The sequence below is a fragment of the Neoarius graeffei genome, chromosome 9, assembly GCF_027579695.1.
Source record: "Neoarius graeffei isolate fNeoGra1 chromosome 9, fNeoGra1.pri, whole genome shotgun sequence".
In the NCBI taxonomy this organism is placed as follows: Eukaryota; Metazoa; Chordata; class Actinopteri; order Siluriformes; family Ariidae; genus Neoarius; species Neoarius graeffei.
The window spans coordinates 14944801-14967087 of NC_083577.1; the positions used below are offsets into that span (position 1 = coordinate 14944801).

The 22287-nt window shown below is 42.9% G+C and overlaps 1 protein-coding gene across 1 annotated transcript in view; it reads left to right on the forward strand.

The window, feature by feature from the left end:
* LOC132892102 (glycerol kinase-like) overlaps positions 1 to 22287 on the forward strand; it is a gene marked incomplete at its 3' end in the record, with an annotated part of 205517 nt that overhangs the window by 133978 nt on the left and 49252 nt on the right. The window contains exons 13-15 of the mRNA XM_060930503.1: positions 8280 to 8358; positions 8652 to 8748; positions 15181 to 15265. Of these exons, the coding sequence (XP_060786486.1) occupies positions 8280 to 8358; positions 8652 to 8748; positions 15181 to 15265 (261 nt within the window). The remainder of the gene's footprint in view (positions 1 to 8279; positions 8359 to 8651; positions 8749 to 15180; positions 15266 to 22287) is intronic.

The window sequence follows — 22287 nt, forward strand, 5'->3', positions numbered from 1 at the left end:
AGGTACCCAGCTGTGCTTCTCTGGATTGTACCCCTCCCAATCTACCAGATACTCTAGGTTACCTTCTCTGCGGCGAGAGTTGAGTATCTTGTGTACCTGGTACACCAGTCCACCTTTTAATCCCACTGGTGCTGGGTGTTCCTGGGCTGGTGTGTTCTCAGCCAATGGTTCTGGAATGGCAGGTTTGAGACCTGATATATGAAATGTGGGTGATAAACAGCAGTGTTGTGGTAGTTCTAGTCTGTATGAGATCTCGTTGACCTGGTGAAGGATTCTGAAAAGACCAATGTACCTGGCACTGAGCTTTCTGTAAGCATTGGGGTTATGCAGATACCTTGTTGACACCCAAACTCTGTCCCCTGGTACATGGGGTTTTCACCTCTGTGCTTATCCACATATTGTTTATGTCTGCTGGCCACTTGTTCAAGATGTTGATGAATGCACTCCCATATTTACTCACTCCTCTTGAACCAAACATTGACTTCCAGGATGTGAGTAGGTGAGTCATCCCACGGGAACAATGGTGGTTGGTATCCTAGGACACACTGAAATGGCGTAAGCTAAGTGATTGAGTGTATGAGAGAGTGCTGTGCATATTCTGCCCATGGGAGGAACTGGGCCCAGTCCTTGATGTTTTCTAGGCAGAACACCCTCAGGAAGCATCCGATCTCCTGGTTAGTATGTTCAACTTGAACATTTGACTGAGGGCGGTGTCCCGAGGTCAGACTCACCAATATGCCGAGCTTGTTCATGAAACTAGCCCATAACCTAGATGAGAATTGGGGTCCCTGTCACTCATGATATCCTTGGGGATCCCGTAGTACCTAAAGACATAGCTGAATATGAGCTCTGCCATTTCCAGGACTGTGGGTAGACCGGGCAAGGGAATGAGTTTTAATGCTTTTGAGAATCTGTCTACCACTACCATGATGACTGTGTTTCCTTGAGATTTGAGTAGATCGGTGATGAAGTCAATGGCAGTGGACCAAGGTCTTTGGGGTGTCAGTTTGGCATGAGTTTCTCAGTGGGCAGAGCTCAGGGTACTTTGGCTTGAGCACAGGCCAAACAGGAGGATATGAACTGATTTATGTCGGTTCTTATGTTTTCCCACCAGTACTTGGTTCTGGTGAGTTGGTAAGTTCAGGTGTCCTGTGGCTGGAGATGAGTCTGCCCAGGTGATCAGCCAACCTCTGTACTGGGGTGGGAGGAATGAGAGACCTTGTGGACATGCTTCGGGGGGGTTGCAGAATTGGTTCTGTGCCAGTTCCTTATCAATGTCCTAGGAGAGGGCATTCACAAAGCACTAGGGCAGCAGGATGGGTATGGATTCTGGGCTGGTTGTGGTGGAAGCATGCAGTCAGGACAGAATCTCTGCCTTAGTATTCCAGGGACCTAGACAGTAAGCAATGGTGAAGTTAAACCTTGTATAAAACAAAGCCCATTGTGCCTGTCGTGGATTCAAACATTTCACACATTTGAGGTATTCCAGGATCTTATGGTCAGTGAGTATAACAAATGGATGTGCGGCCCCCTCCAGCTAATGTCTCCATTCCTCCAAGGCTATAACTTGATGGCTAATAGTTCTCTATTCCCAATGTCATAGTTCTCTTCAGTGGGTGTCAATTTCTTGGGGAAAAAAAGGCTACTGGATGCAGCTTGGGTTTTTCTCCAAAGTGCTAGGATAGAACTCCACTGACTCTGGTCTCAGAAGCACCTACCTCAACAGTGAAGGTTTTGAGGGTCTGGGTGCTTAAGGGTTGGTGCTGTGATGAAGGCTGATTTGAGCTGAGAAAAGGCGTCCTTTTTTCCTTTGTTCCAGTGTAGACACTTTGGGCTGTTCTTGAGCAGTGTGGTGAGGGGTGCAGCAATGGTGTTAGCTGTTCTTGTGATCAACCATCAGTAGAAATTGGCAAATCCCAGGAAGCATTGGAGCTCCTTGATGGATGTGGGCATGGCCCATGAAGTGATGGCAGAGATTTTGTTAGAGTCCATGCTGACCCCGTCGACACTAAAAATATACCCCAGCAATGAGATCTTGGAGACATGGAACTTGCATTTCTCTGCCTTGACATATAGCTGGTTTTCCAGGAATTTGCTGAGGACTGAATTGATATGCTTGTGATGACTGGTTTTCTCTGGGGAATAACTCAGAATATTGTCAATATATGCTATTACATAATGTCCCGGCATGTCCCTGAGCACATCGTTGATCAGGCACTTGGAACATACTAGGCATGCAAGATAGTCCATATGGCATGACCAGATATTCATAGTGACCTGAGGTGGTGCTGAATGCTGTCTTCCACTCGTCCCCTTCCTATATATGCACCAGGTTGTAGGCAATTCTGAGTACGAGCTTGGTGAAAATATGAGCATATTTTAGCTGTTCTACGGCTGATGGTACAAGGGGTAATGTGTATGGGTGCTTGACAGTTATCTGGTTAAGACCTCTGTAATTGATGCAAGGTTGGAGGCCTCCTCTTTCTTCTCCACGAAGAAGAAACCCATGGATGCTGCAGAAGTGGAAGGACAGATAAAGTGTCTCCTGTATATACTCCTCCATTACTGATTGCTCTGTTCTTGAAAGAGGGTAGATGTTGCAGCATGGAAGGGTCAGACCTCCAGAAGGAGGTCAATGGCACAGTCATACAGTTCATGAGAGGGTAGACCACTAGCCTCTCCTTTGCTGAAAACTTCGTCGAGAACATGCTAGCAAGCTGGGACCTGTTCAGTGCCCACAGTGGAGGGGCTCTCCACAGAGGTGAAACCTAAGGTGAGTTGAGGCAATTGCAGGCAGTTCTGATGGCAGAATGGGGACCATTTCAAGATTTCTTTTTGTTGCCAAGAGATGAGTGGATCAGGTAGTTGCAGCCATGGAAATTCTAGAACGATTGCCAGTTCAGTAAGGATGTTTTGCATCTAGACCCTGACGGAAAACTGCCTTCAATGCCAGGTTGTTCCATCCACTACTGACTGCCAGTATGCGGAACTCAAATGCATATTCCGCCACAGTTCTTTCTCCTTACTGAAGTGTGATCAGCTTCTCGCCAACCTCGCCACCCTCTGGCTGGTGATCAAACATGCTTCTGAAGAGCTCTATGAAATGATCATAGGAAGTTGTGGATCCACCTCCATGATTTGAGACAGCAGTGGCCCATTTCAGTGCATGGCCAGTTAACAGATTCACAAACTGAGTGATCTTTTGCTGCTCAGACATTCCTGTTAGAGTGGTGAAATACAAGGAGCATTTCAGAAGGAAGCCCTTACATTCAGTTATGTCACTGAAGAACTTATCATGGAATGGTTGTAACAGGATTACCAGCTGATGTTGTATGTGCCAGGAGGACCTGCAATACAGCAGTGGCGAGCTGAGAGAGGCAGATGTCAATGTCGCTCAGCATCTGCTGAGGTTCTCCTAACAGACATCCTTGAGCTGAAAGCACAGTTTACTTAGCCTCTTCTGCTGTATCCATGATGGCAAAGTATCCTGTCAGAATGCAGGCACTTACGGATACAATTGTGGGTGCATCACAAACTCAAGTCGTCAAGTTTATTTTTATAGCGCTTTTAGCAATAGATATTGTCGCAAGAAGAAGAGAACAACAACTTTATTCATCACTTGTGAAATTCCTCTCTGCATTTAACCTATCTGAAGCAGTGAACAAACACATGCGCGCACACACGTGAGCAATGAGCACACACACATACCCAGAGCAGTGGGCAGCCATGCTAACAGCACCCAGGGAGCAGTTGGGAGTTAGGTGCCTCGCTCAAGGGCACCTCAGCCCAAGGCTGTCCCATATTAACTTACTGTAACCTAACTACATGTCTGAACTGTGGGGGGAAACCAGAGCACCCAGAGGAAACCCATGCAGGCACGGGAAGAACATGCCAACTACACACAGAAAGGCCCCTGCTGGCCGCGAACCCAGAACCTTCTTGCTGTGAGGCAACAGTGCTAACCAACTGCACCACCATAGCCTATAAAAGTAAAAGCAGCTTTACAGAAAATTAAAGACTTTAAACATGAGCTAATTTTATCCCTAATCTATCCTGATGCAAACTGGTGAACAAATCCAAATCATAAGATGAGAATCAGAGTCAGGTTCGTGCCAAAGGTCGGTCGATATACAAACAGGATTCAGTCTCAGTAATAAAAGTAGTGGGAATCAGAACAACTAGAGTCAGGCGAAAACAACAAAGGACTTGGTATGATCAGGCACGGGTATTTTTTCTACTTGGAGCAGGCTTCACTCTTAAATAATTCCTAATGTAAGGGTGCTGACCCAAATGCGCAACTCAATTTCCAAAGAAAAAGGCCGCACCTTGTATATAATGTCCTTTTATTGCACAAACGCGTTTCGGCGTGTGCCTTCCTCAGTGTGCAACAATGTAACCACAAAAACACTTTTAAATACCCACACCCATTACCACACCCCATTACAACAAACCAATGACAATGAAGTATTTAGACCATGTGTCAAAATAATCCTTCGATTGGAAAAATACATTCACAAAACATTACAGACATTATGTGCATATTTACAATTATGCAATGCAGTATAGCCATCAGTACATTATTATCTTCATAAAAAACAAGTCAGGGATAGCTCTTCATTCATCCCATTCGGTATACACGTATTCAAATTAAAAATATACCACGCCTCTCGCTGTAAGAGATGGTTCTCTCTATTTCCCCCTCGTGGAGACCTGTAAACCATCTCTAGTCCCATAAATTTCAACATACTAGCGTCATGGCCAGCAGACTGGAAATGCCTTGCCACAGATGATTTTTCATCGTTTTTTCTTATTGAGCATTTATGTTCAAAAATTCTCGTTTTTAACTGTCTCTTCGTTTTACCCACATAAAGTATTCCACAAGGACAAGTCAAAAGATAAACGACAAAGGTAGACAAACAAGTAATTCTTCCCTTGACTTTGTACGTTTTTCCTGTTTTGGAGTGCGTGAATTATTTTTCTGTAAGCATAAAGTTACATGCTGCACAGTTAAAACATTTGAAATTACCTTGTGAAACACGTGGAGGAAAAGATAAAAACGGTTGAGTGAATGCAGGGAAGTGCGACCGCACTAGTTTATCACGCAGACTCGTCTGGAGACTGGAGCACTGACACCGAAAGGTCTACAGACAGGCGTTTTTTACACTCCACCATGCTCGTTCCAGGGTCCTCTCTGGCGGCTTCGGAAGACAACGTAAGACGCGGAGGGGAAAGAAAAAGAGGCAGAGGAGCGCGGAAATAAAAGATAGCGTCATCAACGTTTCAAGTAAAAAGCTAAGTCAAGACCAACTTTTAGTTTTATCTAAAGGCCTGTCTTTTGTTCCTGTGAAGAAAAATGATCCCTTTGTGACTAAAGTTGAGATGTTCAAGTTTTTTAGATCTATCCGCCTTAGGGCGTTTTATGTGAAAGGAACTGCAATGCAGTATAACCAACAAATGCCTGTTACATCTGATCAACATACAGCCGTAATCGAAAAGACTACCTTCAAACCTAAAAGCACTTTTCTCCCTCCCATAAATAACTCTTCAGTTGAAACGTTCTGCCGGCTGGTAGAGCAAGATGTCTTCTCTTGTTTAAGGACTGGGGAATATTCCCTAAGACCCAATCTTACGAACTCAGAGAAAGATGCATTACACACATTAATGACTGATGAGGACATAGTGATTAAGCCCGCAGACAAGGGGGGCTCCATTATTATACAGGATAAAAGTACTTATGTTAAAGAAATTGAGAGACAGCTTGGGGATGTTAACTTTTATATGCGTCTACACAGTGACCCTACAGTAAGGTTCAATGAAGATATAAAAAAGGTTCTTAAGAGGGCATTGTCTGATTCAATTATTGACGAGAAAACATATAAGTATTTGTTACAGGCTAACCCCGTTAGGCCAGTTTTTTACACTCTACCAAAAATCCATAAAAGGTTAAATGATCCACCTGGCCGTCCTATAGTTTCTGGAAATCAATCTCTTACTGAGCCTTTATCTAAATTTGTGGACCACCACATAAAAGACCTAGTACATAACTTACCATCCTTCCTTAAAGATACAACTGACTTTCTTGTGAAATTGTCATGTATAGGAGAAGTGAATGCAACTGATTTGTTATGTTCTATGGATGTGACGAGCTTATACACAAATATTCCACATGATGCAGGGTTGACTGCTCTGGAGTATTATTTACAGATCAATTGGGTGCCTTATGCAGACTTTTTATTGTCCTTAGCCAACGAGGTCCTTAAAAAGAATTATTTTATGTTCCAAAATAGTTTTTTTCTGCAAATTCAGGGCACTGCAATTGGCTCTCCCATGGCACCCAATTATGCAAATTTATTCATGGGAAAATTTGAGCATGATTTCATCTATAATGATAATCCATTCAAACAACATCTGAAGGTGTTTTATAGATTTATAGATGATTTGTTCTTTTTGTGGACAGGTTCAAAAGAGGAACTTTTGGCGTTTAATGACTATGTGAATACTCGACTTTCCTCGATCAAGTTTACGTTGAGTTATGATCAAAATGTCATGCCATTTTTGGATGTTTTGGTGAAAAAGGTTGACAATGTCTTGCATACTGAAATATACTGTAAAGATACTGATCACAACACCTTTTTACATTATCAGAGTTACCATCCACCTTCTCTTAAACGTAGTTTACCTTATAGTCAACTGTTGAAAGTGCGCAGGATTTGTAACAACGAGGCAGTATTTGAGCAACAAGCAGGGGAACTGTGCGAAAGATTCCGCGACAGGGGATATGCGGGCCACTTGTTGGACAATTGCTTAGAGCGTGTGCGCAATATTCAGCGCTCAGATCTACTTACTAATAGCGCTAGACATAACCGTTCTAACATTATTCCTCCTGTCACTCTAGTATCCACGTATGGTCACATCTCAAATGATTTGAAAACTATTGTACAACGGCATTGGCTTATTCTGCAGAGTGACCCAAATATTGGTAATTTTTTTCAGGATCTACCACGCAGTTGTTACAAAAGAGCGCCAAGTCTGCGTGATAAACAAGTGCGGTCGCACTTCCCTGCATTCACTCAACCGTTTTTATCTTTTCCTCCACGTGTTTCACAAGGTAATTTCAAATGTTTTAACTGTGCAGCATGTAACTTTATGCTTACAGAAAAATAATTCACGCACTCCAAAACAGGAAAAACGTACAAAGTCAAGGGAAGAATTACTTGTTTGTCTACCTTTGTCGTTTATCTTTTGACTTGTCCTTGTGGAATACTTTATGTGGGTAAAACGAAGAGACAGTTAAAAACGAGAATTTTTGAATGCTCAATAAGAAAAAACGATGAAAAATCATCTGTGGCAAGGCATTTCCAGTCTGCTGGCCATGACGCTAGTATGTTGAAATTTATGGGACTAGAGATGGTTTACAGGTCTCCACGAGGGGGAAATAGAGAGAACCATCTCTTACAGCGAGAGGCGTGGTATATTTTTAATTTGAATACGTGTATACCGAATGGGATGAATGAAGAGCTATCCCTGACTTGTTTTTTATGAAGATAATAATGTACTGATAGCTATACTGCATTGCATAATTGTAAATATGCACATAATGTCTGTAATGTTTTGTGAATGTATTTTTCCAATCGAAGGATTATTTTGACACATGGTCTAAATACTTCATTGTCATTGGTTTGTTGTAATGGGGTGTGGTAATGGGTGTGGGTATTTAAAAGTGTTTTTGTGGTTACATTGTTGCACACTGAGGAAGGCACACGCCGAAACGCGTTTGTGCAATAAAAGGACATTATATGCAAGGTGCGGCCTTTTTCTTTGGAAAATGATCAGGCACGGGGACACAGAACAATACTTCGCAAAGGGCTGGAGTGTTTGGCATGCTTATATGGGGAGTGTGATTGGTAACAGGTGTACTCCCAATCATTACTCAGGAGAGGGAGGGTGCTGTGGCGCTTGGGAGTTGTTTGAAGGCTGCCAAAAACTTGTGCTGTCACTGATATTATAAAGCTTAATTTTAATTTAAATGCATGGTGGGCACATCAGGACACTTGCTGTGTTCAGCAAATGGCACTTAATTTTGGGTTTTGTTTGACGTTAATGTTAGACTAAGATGAGTCAACTTTTCTTACCAAAAGGTCCAAATACTTTGCTCTTGCTTAGTTCATAAATATTTTGCATCTGATAGAGTTAAATTACTTGCCATTATTATGTCCGGATTTTGTTTTGTTTCTAAATGTTACATTCCCTCTGCTTAATGTGATTGGTTCATGGTTCAGGGATCTGTTGCCATTGCTGGAGCAGTAGTGAGGTGGCTGAAAGACAATCTGGGAATCCTCAGAGCCTCCTCTGAAATTGGTGAGCCATTACACTGTTTTCTTCATAATCTAACTCTTATTGTCACTACATTTTTGTATTTTAAAGTTTATAAATTGAAATGTATGATTCTATTTGAATGAATGAATGAACCCTTTATTATCACTGTTGCCAGTGAAATTGACCATCAACCTGTCCTTACAGAGGGGGAACAGGACAGGAAGACAGGGATTGCTTATGAGATCCAGTTATATTGTGTTGGGGGTTATGGAGAATAATGTAGAATGAGGGTTTCTTTGCCAGTTCATTCAAAAATTTCCAAAATTTTCCAACAGAAACATTGGCTGCTGCAGCTGGGACATCTTATGGCTGTTATTTTGTTCCAGCATTTTCTGGGCTTTATGCTCCCTACTGGGAACCCAGTGCTCGAGGGTAAGCAGCATTAACACAAATTAAAAACATTTTATATTGAATGAAGCAAAAAGGTGTGGCAAAATTTGACCTTTGGCTATAGTTGAAGCCAATACATTCACAACTATCCGTATGTCAACCTCCCGTTATTGAAAATGGCATGAAGCCAAGAAATGCCCTTTTATCTCATCTCATCTCATTATCTCTAGCCGCTTTATCCTTCTACAGGGTCGCAGGCAAGCTGGAGCCTATCCCAGCTGACTATGGGCGAAAGGCGGGGTACACCCTGGACAAGTCGCCAGCTCATCACAGGGCTGACACATAGACACAGACAACCATTCACACTCACATTCACACCTACGGTCAATTTAGAGTTACCAGTTAACCTAACCTGCATGTCTTTGGACTGTGGGGGAAACCGGAGCACCCGGAGGAAACCCACGCGGACACGGGGAGAACATGCAAACTCCACACAGAAAGGCCCTCGCCGGCCCCGGGGCTCGAACCCAGGACCTTCTTGCTGTGAGGCGACAGCGCTAACCACTACACCACCGTGCCGCCCTGCCCTTTTATTTTCTTATTAAAATTGTACTGAATAAACCGAGCCACTGGATATAAATAAAGGTTATTCAGTTAAATTCAGTTGATGAAACATGATAAATTTGTTTAGTTTTGTTTTTAAGCTGCTATTGGATAAATACACTCACCAGCCACTTAATTAGGTACATTCATATACCTGCTGTTTTATGGAGTTATCTAATCAGCCAATCCCTTTGTTAGGGGTGACGAGATGTGGTGAGTAGGATCCAAAAGCAGAAACAAACCAGAAAATCCAATGAATAAAAAAAGGTTAAGTCCAAGAGAATAAACAAACAAAAATAGCAAAAATAGTCCAGACAAAAAAAAACTAAACAAAAAACGTAACAAAAAGCATGAAAAAATGGCAAGATGAGAGTGCAAAAACTATGGCAAAGAATAGGCAAAAACAGAGCAAAAATCCAGGAAGCAAAATGGCACAGAGACTACGTGAGAAACAGACAAGACGTTCTGGCAAAGTCCCCTTATGAGAACGGCCTATTTATACACAGCAGAGCAGACCAGGAAGTGAATGCCGGCAAGATGGAAGTCCTGTCCCGGATCCAGATTGCGCTGAGCTGGGAGATAATAAATCTCCGGAGTGGAAGTCCAGGGCGGCTCATGATAGTAACCCCCCTCCCCCCCTTCAATGAGCACCTCCAGGTGCTTTAGGAAGAGCGTCAGGGTGTTGCCGGTGGAACTCCGTGATAAGTGTTGGGTCCAGTATGAACCTGGCGGGGACCCAACTTCTCTCCTCGGGAACGTAACCCTCCCAGTCCACCAGGTACTGGAGACCTCTGCCTTGCCACCACACCTTCAGCAGTTTCTTGACCATGTAGGCCTTGCCACCATTGATGAGCTTGGGAAGAGGAGGGGGTTTGGAGGGTGGGAGCAAAGGACTGGAAACCAGAGGTTTAAGCTGTGATGCATGAAAGGTAAGGTGAACTATAGTGAGTGGTAATGCCAGTCTAACAGAACATGGGTTGATTACCTTCTTGAGGAAGGGTCCAAGGAACCTGGGTGCCAGCTTGCGAGAGACGGCCCTAAGTGACAGGTAGTGCATGGAGAGCATAACTCGTTGGCCCACTCGGTAGGTGGGTGCCTTGGAGCGATGTTTGTCGGCCTGCTTCTTGGATGCGAGTGCAGAGCGAATGAGTTTTCTCCGGGCCAATGCCCACGTCCTCCTGCAGCGGTGTATAAAGGCCTGGGCTGATGGTACGGTGACCTCCTCCTCCTGGCTGGGGAACAGTGGTGGTTGGTACCCTAGTGAGCACTGGAATGGAGAGAGACCTGTGACAGAGGAAGGGAGAGTGTTATGTGCATATTCAATCCAAGGAAGGTCCAAGAACTGGCATCCCTGGACACCATGCACCTGAGTGCAACCTCCAAAGCTTGGTTGGCCCATTCTGCCTGGCCATTGGTCTGTGGGTGGAAACCTGAGGAGAGACTACAGGTGGCCCCGATGAGTTTGCAGAAGGCTCTCCAGAACTGTGCAGTGAACTGAGGACCCTGGTCAGAAACTATGTCGGTAGGCAGACCATGCAGGCGGAAAACATGGTGGATGAGTCTCTTTGGCTGAGGGGAGCTTGGGCAGAGGAATGAAATGGACGGTCTTAGAAAAATGGTCAATGACAGTGAGGATGCATGTATTGCCACCTGAATTGGGGAGTCCTGTGATGAGGTCCAGGGCGATGTGAGACCAAGGTCGATGCGGAGTAGGAAGGGGTCTTCGTAGGCTGGCAGGGGGTCGATTGGGTGCCTTGTTCCAGGAGCATGTGTCGCAGGCTGCCACGAACTCCTGGACGTCCTCCTTGATGATGGCCACCAAAAGCGCTGCTGGATGAGAGCCAGGGTTCGGGCAGCTTCCAGATGACAGGCCAACTTGGAACCATGACCCCACTGCAGCACCTGAGTTTGCACATGACAGGGGACAAACAGATGGTTACAAGGAATATTGTTGGAGTTACCTTCACCGGGGTCCTGCTCCAGGGCCTTCTGCACGAGAGTTTCAACCTCTAGAATAGTGGCTCCCACCAGGCAGCATGGAGGAAGGATAGTCTCAGGTGGCTTGGACTCCTCTTGGTGGGAGGAGAACATCCTGGACAGGGCATCAGGTTTGCTGTTCTTGGAGCCTGGGCGGTAGAAGAGCGTGAAGTTGAATCGGGAGAAGAAGAGACCAACGGGCTTGACTGGAATTGAGACATTTGGCAGACTTGAGATACTCCAGGTTTTTATGGTCAGTCCAGACAAGGAACAGGAGGTCAGACCCCTCGAGCCAGTGCCTCCACTCCTCCAAGGCTAGTTTAACAGCCAGTAGTTCACGGTTGCCGATGTTGTAGTTCCGTTTGGCTGGGGATAGCTGGCAGGAGAAGGAGCATGGGTGGACCTTGTTGTCGTTGGACCTCTGGGATAGGATGGCTCCAACCCCTGACTTGGAGGTGTCGACCTCGACAATACCTCGTATAATGAAGGCTACATCAGGGGGCAGAGCCTTTTCTTACAAAGCCCCACAGTTATGGAACAGCCTTCCAAGTAATGTTCGGGAATCAGACACAGTCTCAGCATTTAAGTCTAGGCTGAAAACATATCTGTTTAGTCAAGCCTTTTGTTAATGGTGTTTATGAGGTAAAGGTGTAGATCTAGAGGGTCCTCAGACATAGTGTTTTGGTAAACTGGGTCACACCAGATACTGAAATCAAAGGTGTGAAAATGATCCAATATTATATATCTGTGAGTGGCAAAAGTATGTGAATACTTTTGCCACTCACAGATATGTACATCATACCTATTAATAATCATTACATAGTTGTGTTATACTGTATTAGTTATTATCTGGTATTACAGTTACTAATATTTAAATTTACACAGATATACAGTTGTGGTCAAAAGTTTACATACAGTGACATGAATGGCCTCTTGGATATGAATGTCATGGCAATATTTGGGCTTTCAGTAATTTCTTTGAACTGTTCTTTTTCTGTGGCAGAATGTACAGCATACATCTTTAAAAAAACACTAGAATTAGGTGCACAAGTTTTAATTTTCTTTGGGTTTTTTGAAATCAACACAGGGTCAAAAATATACATACAACACACCTAATATTTGGGTAAAATGTCTCTTCACAAGATTCACTTTGACTAAACATGTCATGCTCCACCCCGGACATCCACTCCGGAGATTACGGATCTCTCACGCCAGCGCCGATCTGGATCCAGGACAGGAATTCTCCCTCACCCGTATTCACTTCCTGGTTTTCACTGCTGTGTATAAATAAGCCGTTTTCAGACTCAGACTTTGCCAGAACATCTCATTTGCTTCTTTAGCCATTTCTGTGCTGCTCTTACTGTTCATGGTTATTATCTCTAGTGACTTTTTCTTGTTCATGGTTTTTGCACTAGCATTCTTCTGGTTCATGGTGTTTTTTTGCATTAAGGGTTATTTCAGATTCATGGTTTCTTGCACCAAGGGTCTTGTTCATATTTTTTTGCACCAGTGTTTTTGTCTTTGCTTGTCTCATGTTTTTGTCAAGTTGTTTCTTATTTTGTCTTATTTTTGCCCTTTGTTTTTTGTCCTGTTTACCTTTTTGCCATGCCCTTTTTCCCCTGAGTTAAATCATATTTATTGGATTACTGTCTGTGTTCTGCTTGTAGATCCTAACTTCACCATACCTCCACCCACCCTAACAAAACATTTTTGTTTACTATAAACAAGTTTCTGGGGCGGCACGGTGGTGTAGTGGTTAGCGCTGTCACCTCACAGCAAGAAGGTTCAGGTTCGAGCCCCGTGGCCGGCGAGGGCCTCTCTGTGCAGAGTTTGCATGTTCTCCCCGTGTCCGCATGGGTTTCCTCCGGGTGCTCCGGTTTCCCCCACAGTCCAAAGACATGCAGGTTAGGTTAATTGGTGACTCTAAATTGACTGTAGGTGCGAATGTGAGTGTGAAATGGGTGTCTGTGTCAGCCCTGTGATGACCTGGCGACTTGTCCAGGGTGTACCCCGCCTTTCGCTCGTAGTCAGCTGAGATAGGCTCCAGCTTGCCTGCGACCCTCTAGAACAGGATAAAGCGACTAGAGATAATGAGATGAGATGAACAAGTTTCTGGCAGAATTCTGGTTGGATATTTCATGACTCTTCATGGTAGAATTGATAGAGTTCTATTTTTTTTCTTGGCATGGACTTGACTTATAAGCATGGTTCATATATTTTCAATAGGGTTGTCAGAATGCAGGAACTCACAGATGTAAGTGCAGGGGAGAGCGGGGATGCAAACAGGAAGCATAAACACAATGATACTTCGCACTGAAGCTGTGAGGGAGAGGCTTAAGTAGCACTGCTGATTAACAGTTAACGACAGTCAGCTGAACTTAATAAGAGGGAAACAGGGAACTTTGGGCATTGTAGTCTTGGGAAGCCATGTTTGTAATGCAGTTAGAGTTTCGACTCATAACGCTATTACTGACGGTTTGAAGTCAGGACTTGTTTTAAGCTTAATGTTAGCCTGCTTTATCCTCCACAAACAACTCTGATGCATATTTGGGTTCATTGTCCTATTGTAAGACCCAAGTCACGTTCAAGTTTCTGATGGTTTATACTGAAGAATGCTGAGGTAGTCCTCCTTTTTCATTATTCCATCTACTTTGTGCAATGAACAAGTTCCACTGGCAGCAAAACAGCCCCAGAGCATGATGACCCTACCACCACCGCCAGTTGGTACAGTGTCACTCTGTACATTGTAGCCAAACAACTCAATCTTTGTCTCATCTTACCATACAACTTTCCTCCAGAAGGCTTTTTTCTTTGTCCGTGTGGTCAGCTTCAAACTTTAGTTAAGCTTGAAGGTGCCAGTTTTGGAGCAGGGGGTTATTTCTTGTATAGCAGCCTCTTAGTCCATGGTGAGCTGAACTGTAGACAGTGATCCATCAGCTTCCAGTTCATGGCAGGGCTGTGCCATGGTGGTTCCCAGGTTGTTCCTGACCATCCAAACCAATTTCCTTTCAGCTGAGGGTGACTGTTTGGGTTTTCTTGAAGCAAAGTGGCTTGGCAAAGTGACTACACCTCACAATAACTTGGACACAATTGTTTGAATTGATCTTGGAATTGTTTAGAAATGTTGTTTAGAAATGGCTCCAAGAGACATTCCACAGTTGTGTATATCTGCGATTCTCGTTCTCAGATCTGCACTGAGCTCCTTGGACTTTCCCATTTTACTATGTGTTGGTCAATCAAATGAGTGCTGTAAACAAACCCTTTTTATGAAGGCACAGAGAAGCTACCAGCTGTACTCAATCATGATCACTAACAGGAATTTAAGAGACCTCAGGCTTGGCAAGATAAGAGACATTTTGGAAGCTTCAGCACCTCTGAATTAATAATCTAAGTGAGCGTATGTAAATTTTTGACCCTGTATGTATAATTTTGATTTAGTTTAAATTTGTTTAAATTTGATTGTGTTGATTTCAGAAAATCCAAAGAAAATTAAAACTTGTGCACCAAATTCTAGTGTTTTTTTATGAAAGATGTATGCTGTACAATCATTCTGCCACAGAAAAAGAACAGTTCAAAAAAATTACTGAAAGCCCAAATATTGCCATGACATTCATATCCAAGATGCCATTCATGTCACTATATGTAAACTTCTGACCATGACTGTACATATAATTTCACACATCACAAACTTGAAACACATAGAAAATAAGCAGACAAACAGCACAACAATAAAGTTCAATGAAATGTTTTCTTGCAACTATTACAGATAATCTCGATAATCTTTAATGGTATGCAAATTAAATTCACTTGATTTATATTTGTAGATTTCTGTGCAAGAAATCTGTGTGAATGCATTTAAATATACGTTTATATATTTTATTCTGTTCCTTTAAGGATTATTTGTGGCCTGACGCAGTTCACAAATAAGAGTCACTTGGCTTTTGCAGCACTGGAAGCAGTGTGCTTTCAAACACGAGAGGTAATGCAAACAAACACACATCTATACAAAGCATATAGTCTTTATTACTTTATTAGGAACATCTGTACACTTGATAATTCATGCAATTATCCAATTAGCTGTTCATGTAGCAGTCAGGCCAGGTCAGGACCTTCAGTTAATGTTCACAACGAACAGCAGAATGGGGTAAAACTGTGATCTTCCTGACTTTGACCATGATATGGCTACTGGGGTCAGACAGGCTGATTTGAGTATTTCACTAACTGCTGATCTGGGACTTCCATGCACAATTCTATGGGCAGAAATACCTTTTTTGATGAAAAAGGTCAGAGGAGAATGAACAGACTAGTTTGAGCTGATAGGAAGTCTACAGTAACTCAAATAACCACTCTTTACAACCATATTGAGCAGAAAAGCATCGCAGACTGAACAACCTAGAGGTAGATGGGCTACAACAGCACAATAAGTCACCAAGTCACAAAGTCATCTCAAGCTGGTTTCATGAACTTGACAATGTGTACAGTACTACAATGGCCAAGTCACCAGATCTCAATTTAGTAGGGGATCTTTGGAACGTTATAGAACATTAAATTTGCAGCATGAACATGCAGCTGAAAAATATACAGGAATTGTGTGATGCAATCATGCCAACATTATTCAGAATCTCAAATGAATGTTTCCAAAATCTTATGGAATCCATGCCATGAAGAATTCAAGTCCAGTCAAGTCAAGTTTATTTGTATAGCGCTTTTAACAATAAACATTGTCGCAAAGCAGCTTTACAGAATTTGAATGACTTAAAACATGAGCTAATTTTATCCCTAATCTATCCCCAATGAACCAGACGGTGGCAAGGAAAAACTCCCTCAGATGACATGAGGAAGAAACCTCGAGAGGAACCAGACTCAAAAGGGAACCCATCCTCATTTGGGCAACAACAGACAGCATGACTATAATATTAACAGTTTTAACATGAAGTCAGTTTCGTTGATGTTGTAACTCTTCATTGATGGAAACTTGAGTGCAAAACTGTTCATGACAACTGCAGTCCTAAAGTTAGCAAGTCAACTGTAGTCTTCAGTCATAAAAACATTACTGTAAGAGTCCAGAGCATCCTCCAGGTGTGACTTTCAACTGTCCTCATGGGGCCATCCTCCACAGGAGTGATGCGATGAGACTCCAACCAGACACAGGGCACCAGGATGGATCAAGCAGGTCTGAGGAGCAGAAGAGGTCAGCATCTCGATCCCAGGACCGACATGTAACTCAGAGGGACAGATTTGGGGGTGGAAGAGGGAGAGAAAACACAGATTGTTAGGTATGCCCAATGTCACCTGAATAAGTGTAGGCAACAGGTGTCAATGTCTAAAAATAACACAAGTACTAAGTCTGTGTGGTAGGCTCGCAGAGACGAGAGTCCTGACATCAGGCATAATACATAACAATGGCATGTTAATATGGTTAAAAAATATCATGACCTGCTCTGGCTGGATGCTTGATTGGGTGATGGGAGCACACAGAATTGAGGCTGTTCTGAGAGCAAAGAGAGGTCCTACTCAGTGATAGTTTAGTGTTCCTAATAAAGTGGCCAGTGAGTGCATATTAACGTAATATCAGCTATTGGTATATGATAATACATACTGACAAAAGTTTTTGAACACTATTTTTAAACTTTAGTTTAAATGACTTAATTTTGAATACTTATAAAATTTGACAATCAAACAAAAGAATATAATTGAGTCTAAAAATGTTTATTAAATGTTTAGTGACTTGTGAAATTTTAAAAATGACTTCATATTATTTTATTTAATCTAGATATAATCTAATCAGAAAAGGTCAAAATCTTTATCATTCTAATTAAGCACCAATAGCACACCACATATTTATATTTTACAGTTAATACTATAGCTATCTGAGTCGTTTAGTTGTGGGCTTATTGGCTTTACCATCCAAGCATGCCTATCTTTAATAAAGCACAACATTCATTTAGAGTTGTTTTAGGATTTGCGAGCAACAAGTTGCTCCAGGTGTTCAAAAACATTTGAGCGGTAGCATGTACAGTGGATATAAAAAATGTACACACCCCGTTAAAATGATAGGTTTTAATGATGTAAAAAATGAGACCATGATAAATAATTTCAAAACTTTTCCCACCTTTAACGTGACCTATAACTTCTCTCATCTCATTATCTCTAGCCGCTTTATCCTGTTCTACAGGGTCGCAGGCAAGCTGGAGCCTATCCCAGCTGACTACGGGCGAAAGGCGGGGTACACCCTGGACAAGTTGCCAGGTCATCACAGGGCTGACACATAGACACAGACAACCATTCACACTCACATTCACACCTACAGTCAATTTAGAGTCACCAGTTAACCTAACCTGTATGTCTTTGGACTGTGGGGGAAACTGGAGCACCCAGAGGAAACCCACGTGGACACGGGGAGAACATGCAAACTCCGCACAGAAAGGCCCTCGCCGGCCACGGGGCTCAAACCCGAACCTTCTTGCTGTGAGGCGACAGCGCTAACCACTACACCACCGTGCCACCCTGGGAAAAACATAAAAAATAAAAAATGTACAATAAACTGGTTGCATAAGTGTGCACACCCTTAAACTAATACTTTGCTGAAGCACCTTTTGATATAATTACAGCATTCAGCCTTTTTGGGTACACACCTGCCATCAATTAAAATGACTGATTAACCACAAATAAAGTTCAGACATTTACTCAGTTGCATCCTCCAGCAAAAGCCATGGTTCTCAGAGACCATGCATTGTTGAAAGGTATCAGTCAGGAGAAGGGTACAAAAAAAATTCCACAGTATTAGATATACCATGGAACACAATGAAGATAGTCATCAAGAAGTGGAGAAAATATGAGACAACATTGATATTCCCTCCAAAATTGGTTAGGAAGGCTGCCAAGAGGCCTACAGCAACACTGAAGGAGCTGCAGGGATTTCTGGCAAGTACTTGTAGGTATCATGCCGCCATTTTGTCTCTTTAAGAAACTACATTTCCCATCAGCCTACTTCCGCGTTGACCTACATCACGCCGGGGTGGGATCATCTACGTCATCATACAAGGAAGCATAAAACAATGGGACAATGCTTCCATCTTTGTCTCTCGCGTCCGGATTTCAACGAGTCTAGACGCACCAAAGGGATGCTCTCCACCCAAAAAGATGTCTTCTTTCTTGCAAGATCCATCACTCAGCGCGATTTTCTTTCTTACCCTTGGCAAAGGTAAACTCTAGAGTCGCGCGGTCTTTAAACTCAACCTGAGTTACAACCGGTTTACTTGTATAAGAAGTGACGTTACGACTGCAGCCCAGGCAGTTAAAAGTTAAGAAGCGATTGAATCCTTTTTAACTCAAAAGCGCTGTGCATCTTATTCTGATCAGAGACTTCTCCTCACGAACGCTGAGGTTCGGACCAAGAATCCTCTGCTTTCCACGGGAACCACCCAAGTGCTCCGCTGGACCCGAAAGTTTTCTACGCCTCCATCACGAGCGGCTCACGTGCTCCCACGGCGAGGCCTGAAACTACACCGGCGAATAGTTCTTCGTATCTTGCTAAAGGCAGGATTAAGTAAGATTTTGGCATTTGGGCATAATTAAGATAGTCTTAGGAATTTGCTTTTATTGAAATAGTGTGAATTTAAACCCAGGTTTATTGTTACACTGTTAGACACGCAGCGTGTTGATTTATTTTGGTTCTATGTTCTCTCAATTGTTTAATAGATAGGCTGCGCATGCTCCTTCTCTCTCTTATTCTGACTAACACTAATTTCCTTATCATACATTTTGACCTTATCAAGGTTTCAGTGAATTTGGTAATGTTATGAGTGTGGAATCTTTTTTGTTACTGAGAAAACACGTGCTCAACAGGCCTGACCAGGCCTGATACACTTTAGATAGCTTCCCTTTGTCTTTAGCAACACGTGCTCAGTAGGCCTCACCAGGCCTAACAAACACACACTTTAGCTAGGCCATAGGGCCTTTCACAAACACACTAGCAACACAAGGCTAATCTAGGCCTCCACCACGTGTAGTTAGCTACACGAGGCTAAACACTTGGTCAAGTCCCTCACACACACACACACACACACACAAGCACACATTAGCAACAGAGCTAATCCTTTGTTCTATTTAGATAGCATTCCTTTGTTTGAGCTAGCAACAAGCTAGGCCACACACACGTGTGTATATATACACCTCACTACTTGTATATATTGATTTATTATTTTTATCTTTATTATAATAAATTCAGGCAGCATGGTGGTGTAGTGGTTAGCACTGTCGCCTCACAGCAAGAAGGTCCTGGGTTCGAGCCCCGTGGCCGGCGAGGGCCTTTCTGTGCGGAGTTTGCATGTTCTCCCCGTGTCCGCGTGGGTTTCCTCTGGGTGCTCCGGTTTCCCCCACAGTCCAAAGACATGTAGGTTAGGTTAACTGGTGACTCTAAATTGACCGTAGGTGTGAATGTGAGTGTGAATGGTTGTCTGTGTCTATGTGTCAGCCCTGTGATGACCTGGCGACTTGTCCAGGGTGTACCCCGCCTTTCGCCCGTAGTCAGCTGGGATAGGCTCCAGCTTGCCTGCGACCCTGTAGAACAGGATAAAGCAGCTAGAGATGATGAGATGAGATGATAATAAATTCATTTATTAAACAAACTGTGTTTATTTGTGTGAACAATATATGAAGTCCCCAATCTCCCTCGAATTCAAAAGGGTGCATATAAAAGTTATGTAATGTGGTAAGTGATTGTAATAATTTGGAAATATACCATAATCTAGCTGTTTGGTAATTTATCATTAAGCACCAGGATTAATGGTGTGATTCACTAAATGATTCACTAAATGATTCATTGGTATGATTCACTAAATGATTCATTGAACGATTCACTAAATGATTCATTGAACGATTCACTCTAAACGATTCACTAAATGATTCAATGAACGATTGACTAAATGATTCACTAAACGATTCATTGAACGATTCACTAAATGATTCACTGAATGAGACTGATTCTATGGTATGATTCAATTCAAATGAGTCAAAGTAAAATGATTCAATGGGATTGATTCATTTTAATTATTAACCTTCACATTTAATGAGACTGATTTAACGAGATTGATCACTTAATTTCAATAATTAACTGATTGCACCCACATACTGGTTGTGTATTACAACAATCTGTCAACAATTCCAACAATCTCCCGTATTCTCCATATGTCTGGACTATGAGGTAGGGTCAAAGAAAAACATCCAGGCCCAGCTAAATTTTGCAAAAAAAAAAAACATCAACCATCCCAAAAGCATGTGGGAAAATGTGTTATGGTCTGATGAAACCAAGGTTGAACTTTTTGGCCACAATTCCAAAAGGTATGTTTGGTGCAAAAACAATACTGCGCACCACCAAAAGAACACCATACCCACGGTGGAGCATGGTGGTGGCAGCATCATGTTTTGTGGTTGTTTTTCTTCAGCTGGAACAGGGGCTTTAGTCAAGGTGGAGGGAATCATGAACCGTTCTAAATACCAGTCAATTTTGGCCCAAAACCTTCAGGTGTCTGCTAGAAAGCTGAAGATGAAGAGGAATTTCATCTTTCAGCATGACAAGGACCCCCAAAAACATTTTGGAATGGCCCAGCCAGAGCCCAGACCGAAATCCAATTGAAAATCTGTGGGGTGATCTGAAGAGGGCTGTGCACAAGAGATGCCCTCGTAATCTGACAGATTTGGAGTGCTTTTGCAAGGAAAAGTGGGCAAATATTGCCACGTCTACGAGTGGCAGGCTGATAGACTCCTACCCAAAACGACTAATGCTGTAATGAAATCAAAAGGTGCTTCAACAAAGTTTTAGTTTAAGGGTGTGCACACTTATGCAACCAGCTTACTGTATGTGTTTTATTTTTTATGTTTTCCCCTAACAAATTTGTTTGTTTTACAATTGAATTGTACAGGCTATAGGTCACATTAAAGGTGCCCTTCCACCAAAAATGTTTAATACTGACTCTTTTTGAAATACCGCATGCTGCATGTGAAAATGTAATTCTACTCCCATTCCCTGTATTAGCTTATGAAAGAAAATAGTCGGAAAAATGAGCGAATCTGAAAAAGTCCTACGAACTTACGTCACTTCGAAAATTAAAATTCATGGCCTCGCCCACCTTGGCTTGCGACCGCCCATGGGAAGAAAGTTCGGATTTAAACGCGAGGAGAGATAGCAGAGCCCATCTCGTCAGTAGCTAACAAAGAGGACCTAACAGCAAGTTGAAAACATGGTTGAACAAGTTCGTGCCTGTGTTATTTGTGGCAGTAACACATCAACGTTGCATGTTTGGGGAGGCTGGGACTTCCCCTGCGCGAGTTATGAGTGTTCAAAGTCGGGCTGGAGTCGCAGACAGAAACGGAACCTAAGTGGAGTGCCGCGGCTCGCCTCGGGGCAAATTACGTCCTGAGGCGCGGGGCTAGCCCACCCTGGCAGTGCTGGTTCGTTGGGGAGAGGGCAGAGGTCTCTGGCTGCCAAGTTTGGGGAGGCTGGGACCTCCCCTACCCGAATTACGAGCGTCCAAAGTCGGGCTGGAGCCGCCGACAGAAACGAAACCTAAGCGGAGCAACATTGCAAGATAGAAGAGGTGAAGAAGAAATGGTTGGAATTTATCTTTGGAACACCACCAGCGAAATATAATGCAACGTTAGTACTGTGTTCTGCTCATTTCAACCACAGTGACTTTTCAAACTTTGGTGCCTTCAGTAGTCGTTTTGCTTCGAGGTTGTTTTTAATACTTGGATCTGTACCGTCAAGACGATCAGCCACCAGCTCACAAGCTGTAAGTAAAACATGAACTTTTTGTTTGAAGGTTTTTGTTACAAAATAGCATGTTCATATTCTCCATGTTAGCATGCATGACATGGTCACAAGCTAGGCAGGGATGAGAGTTTTCCGCTTTTCGGCGGATTTCCGCTTTTTCTGAGTAAAATACGAGCTTTTTATATTATGCCAAATCCGTTGAGAATTTTTTTTTAAAATTAATTTCG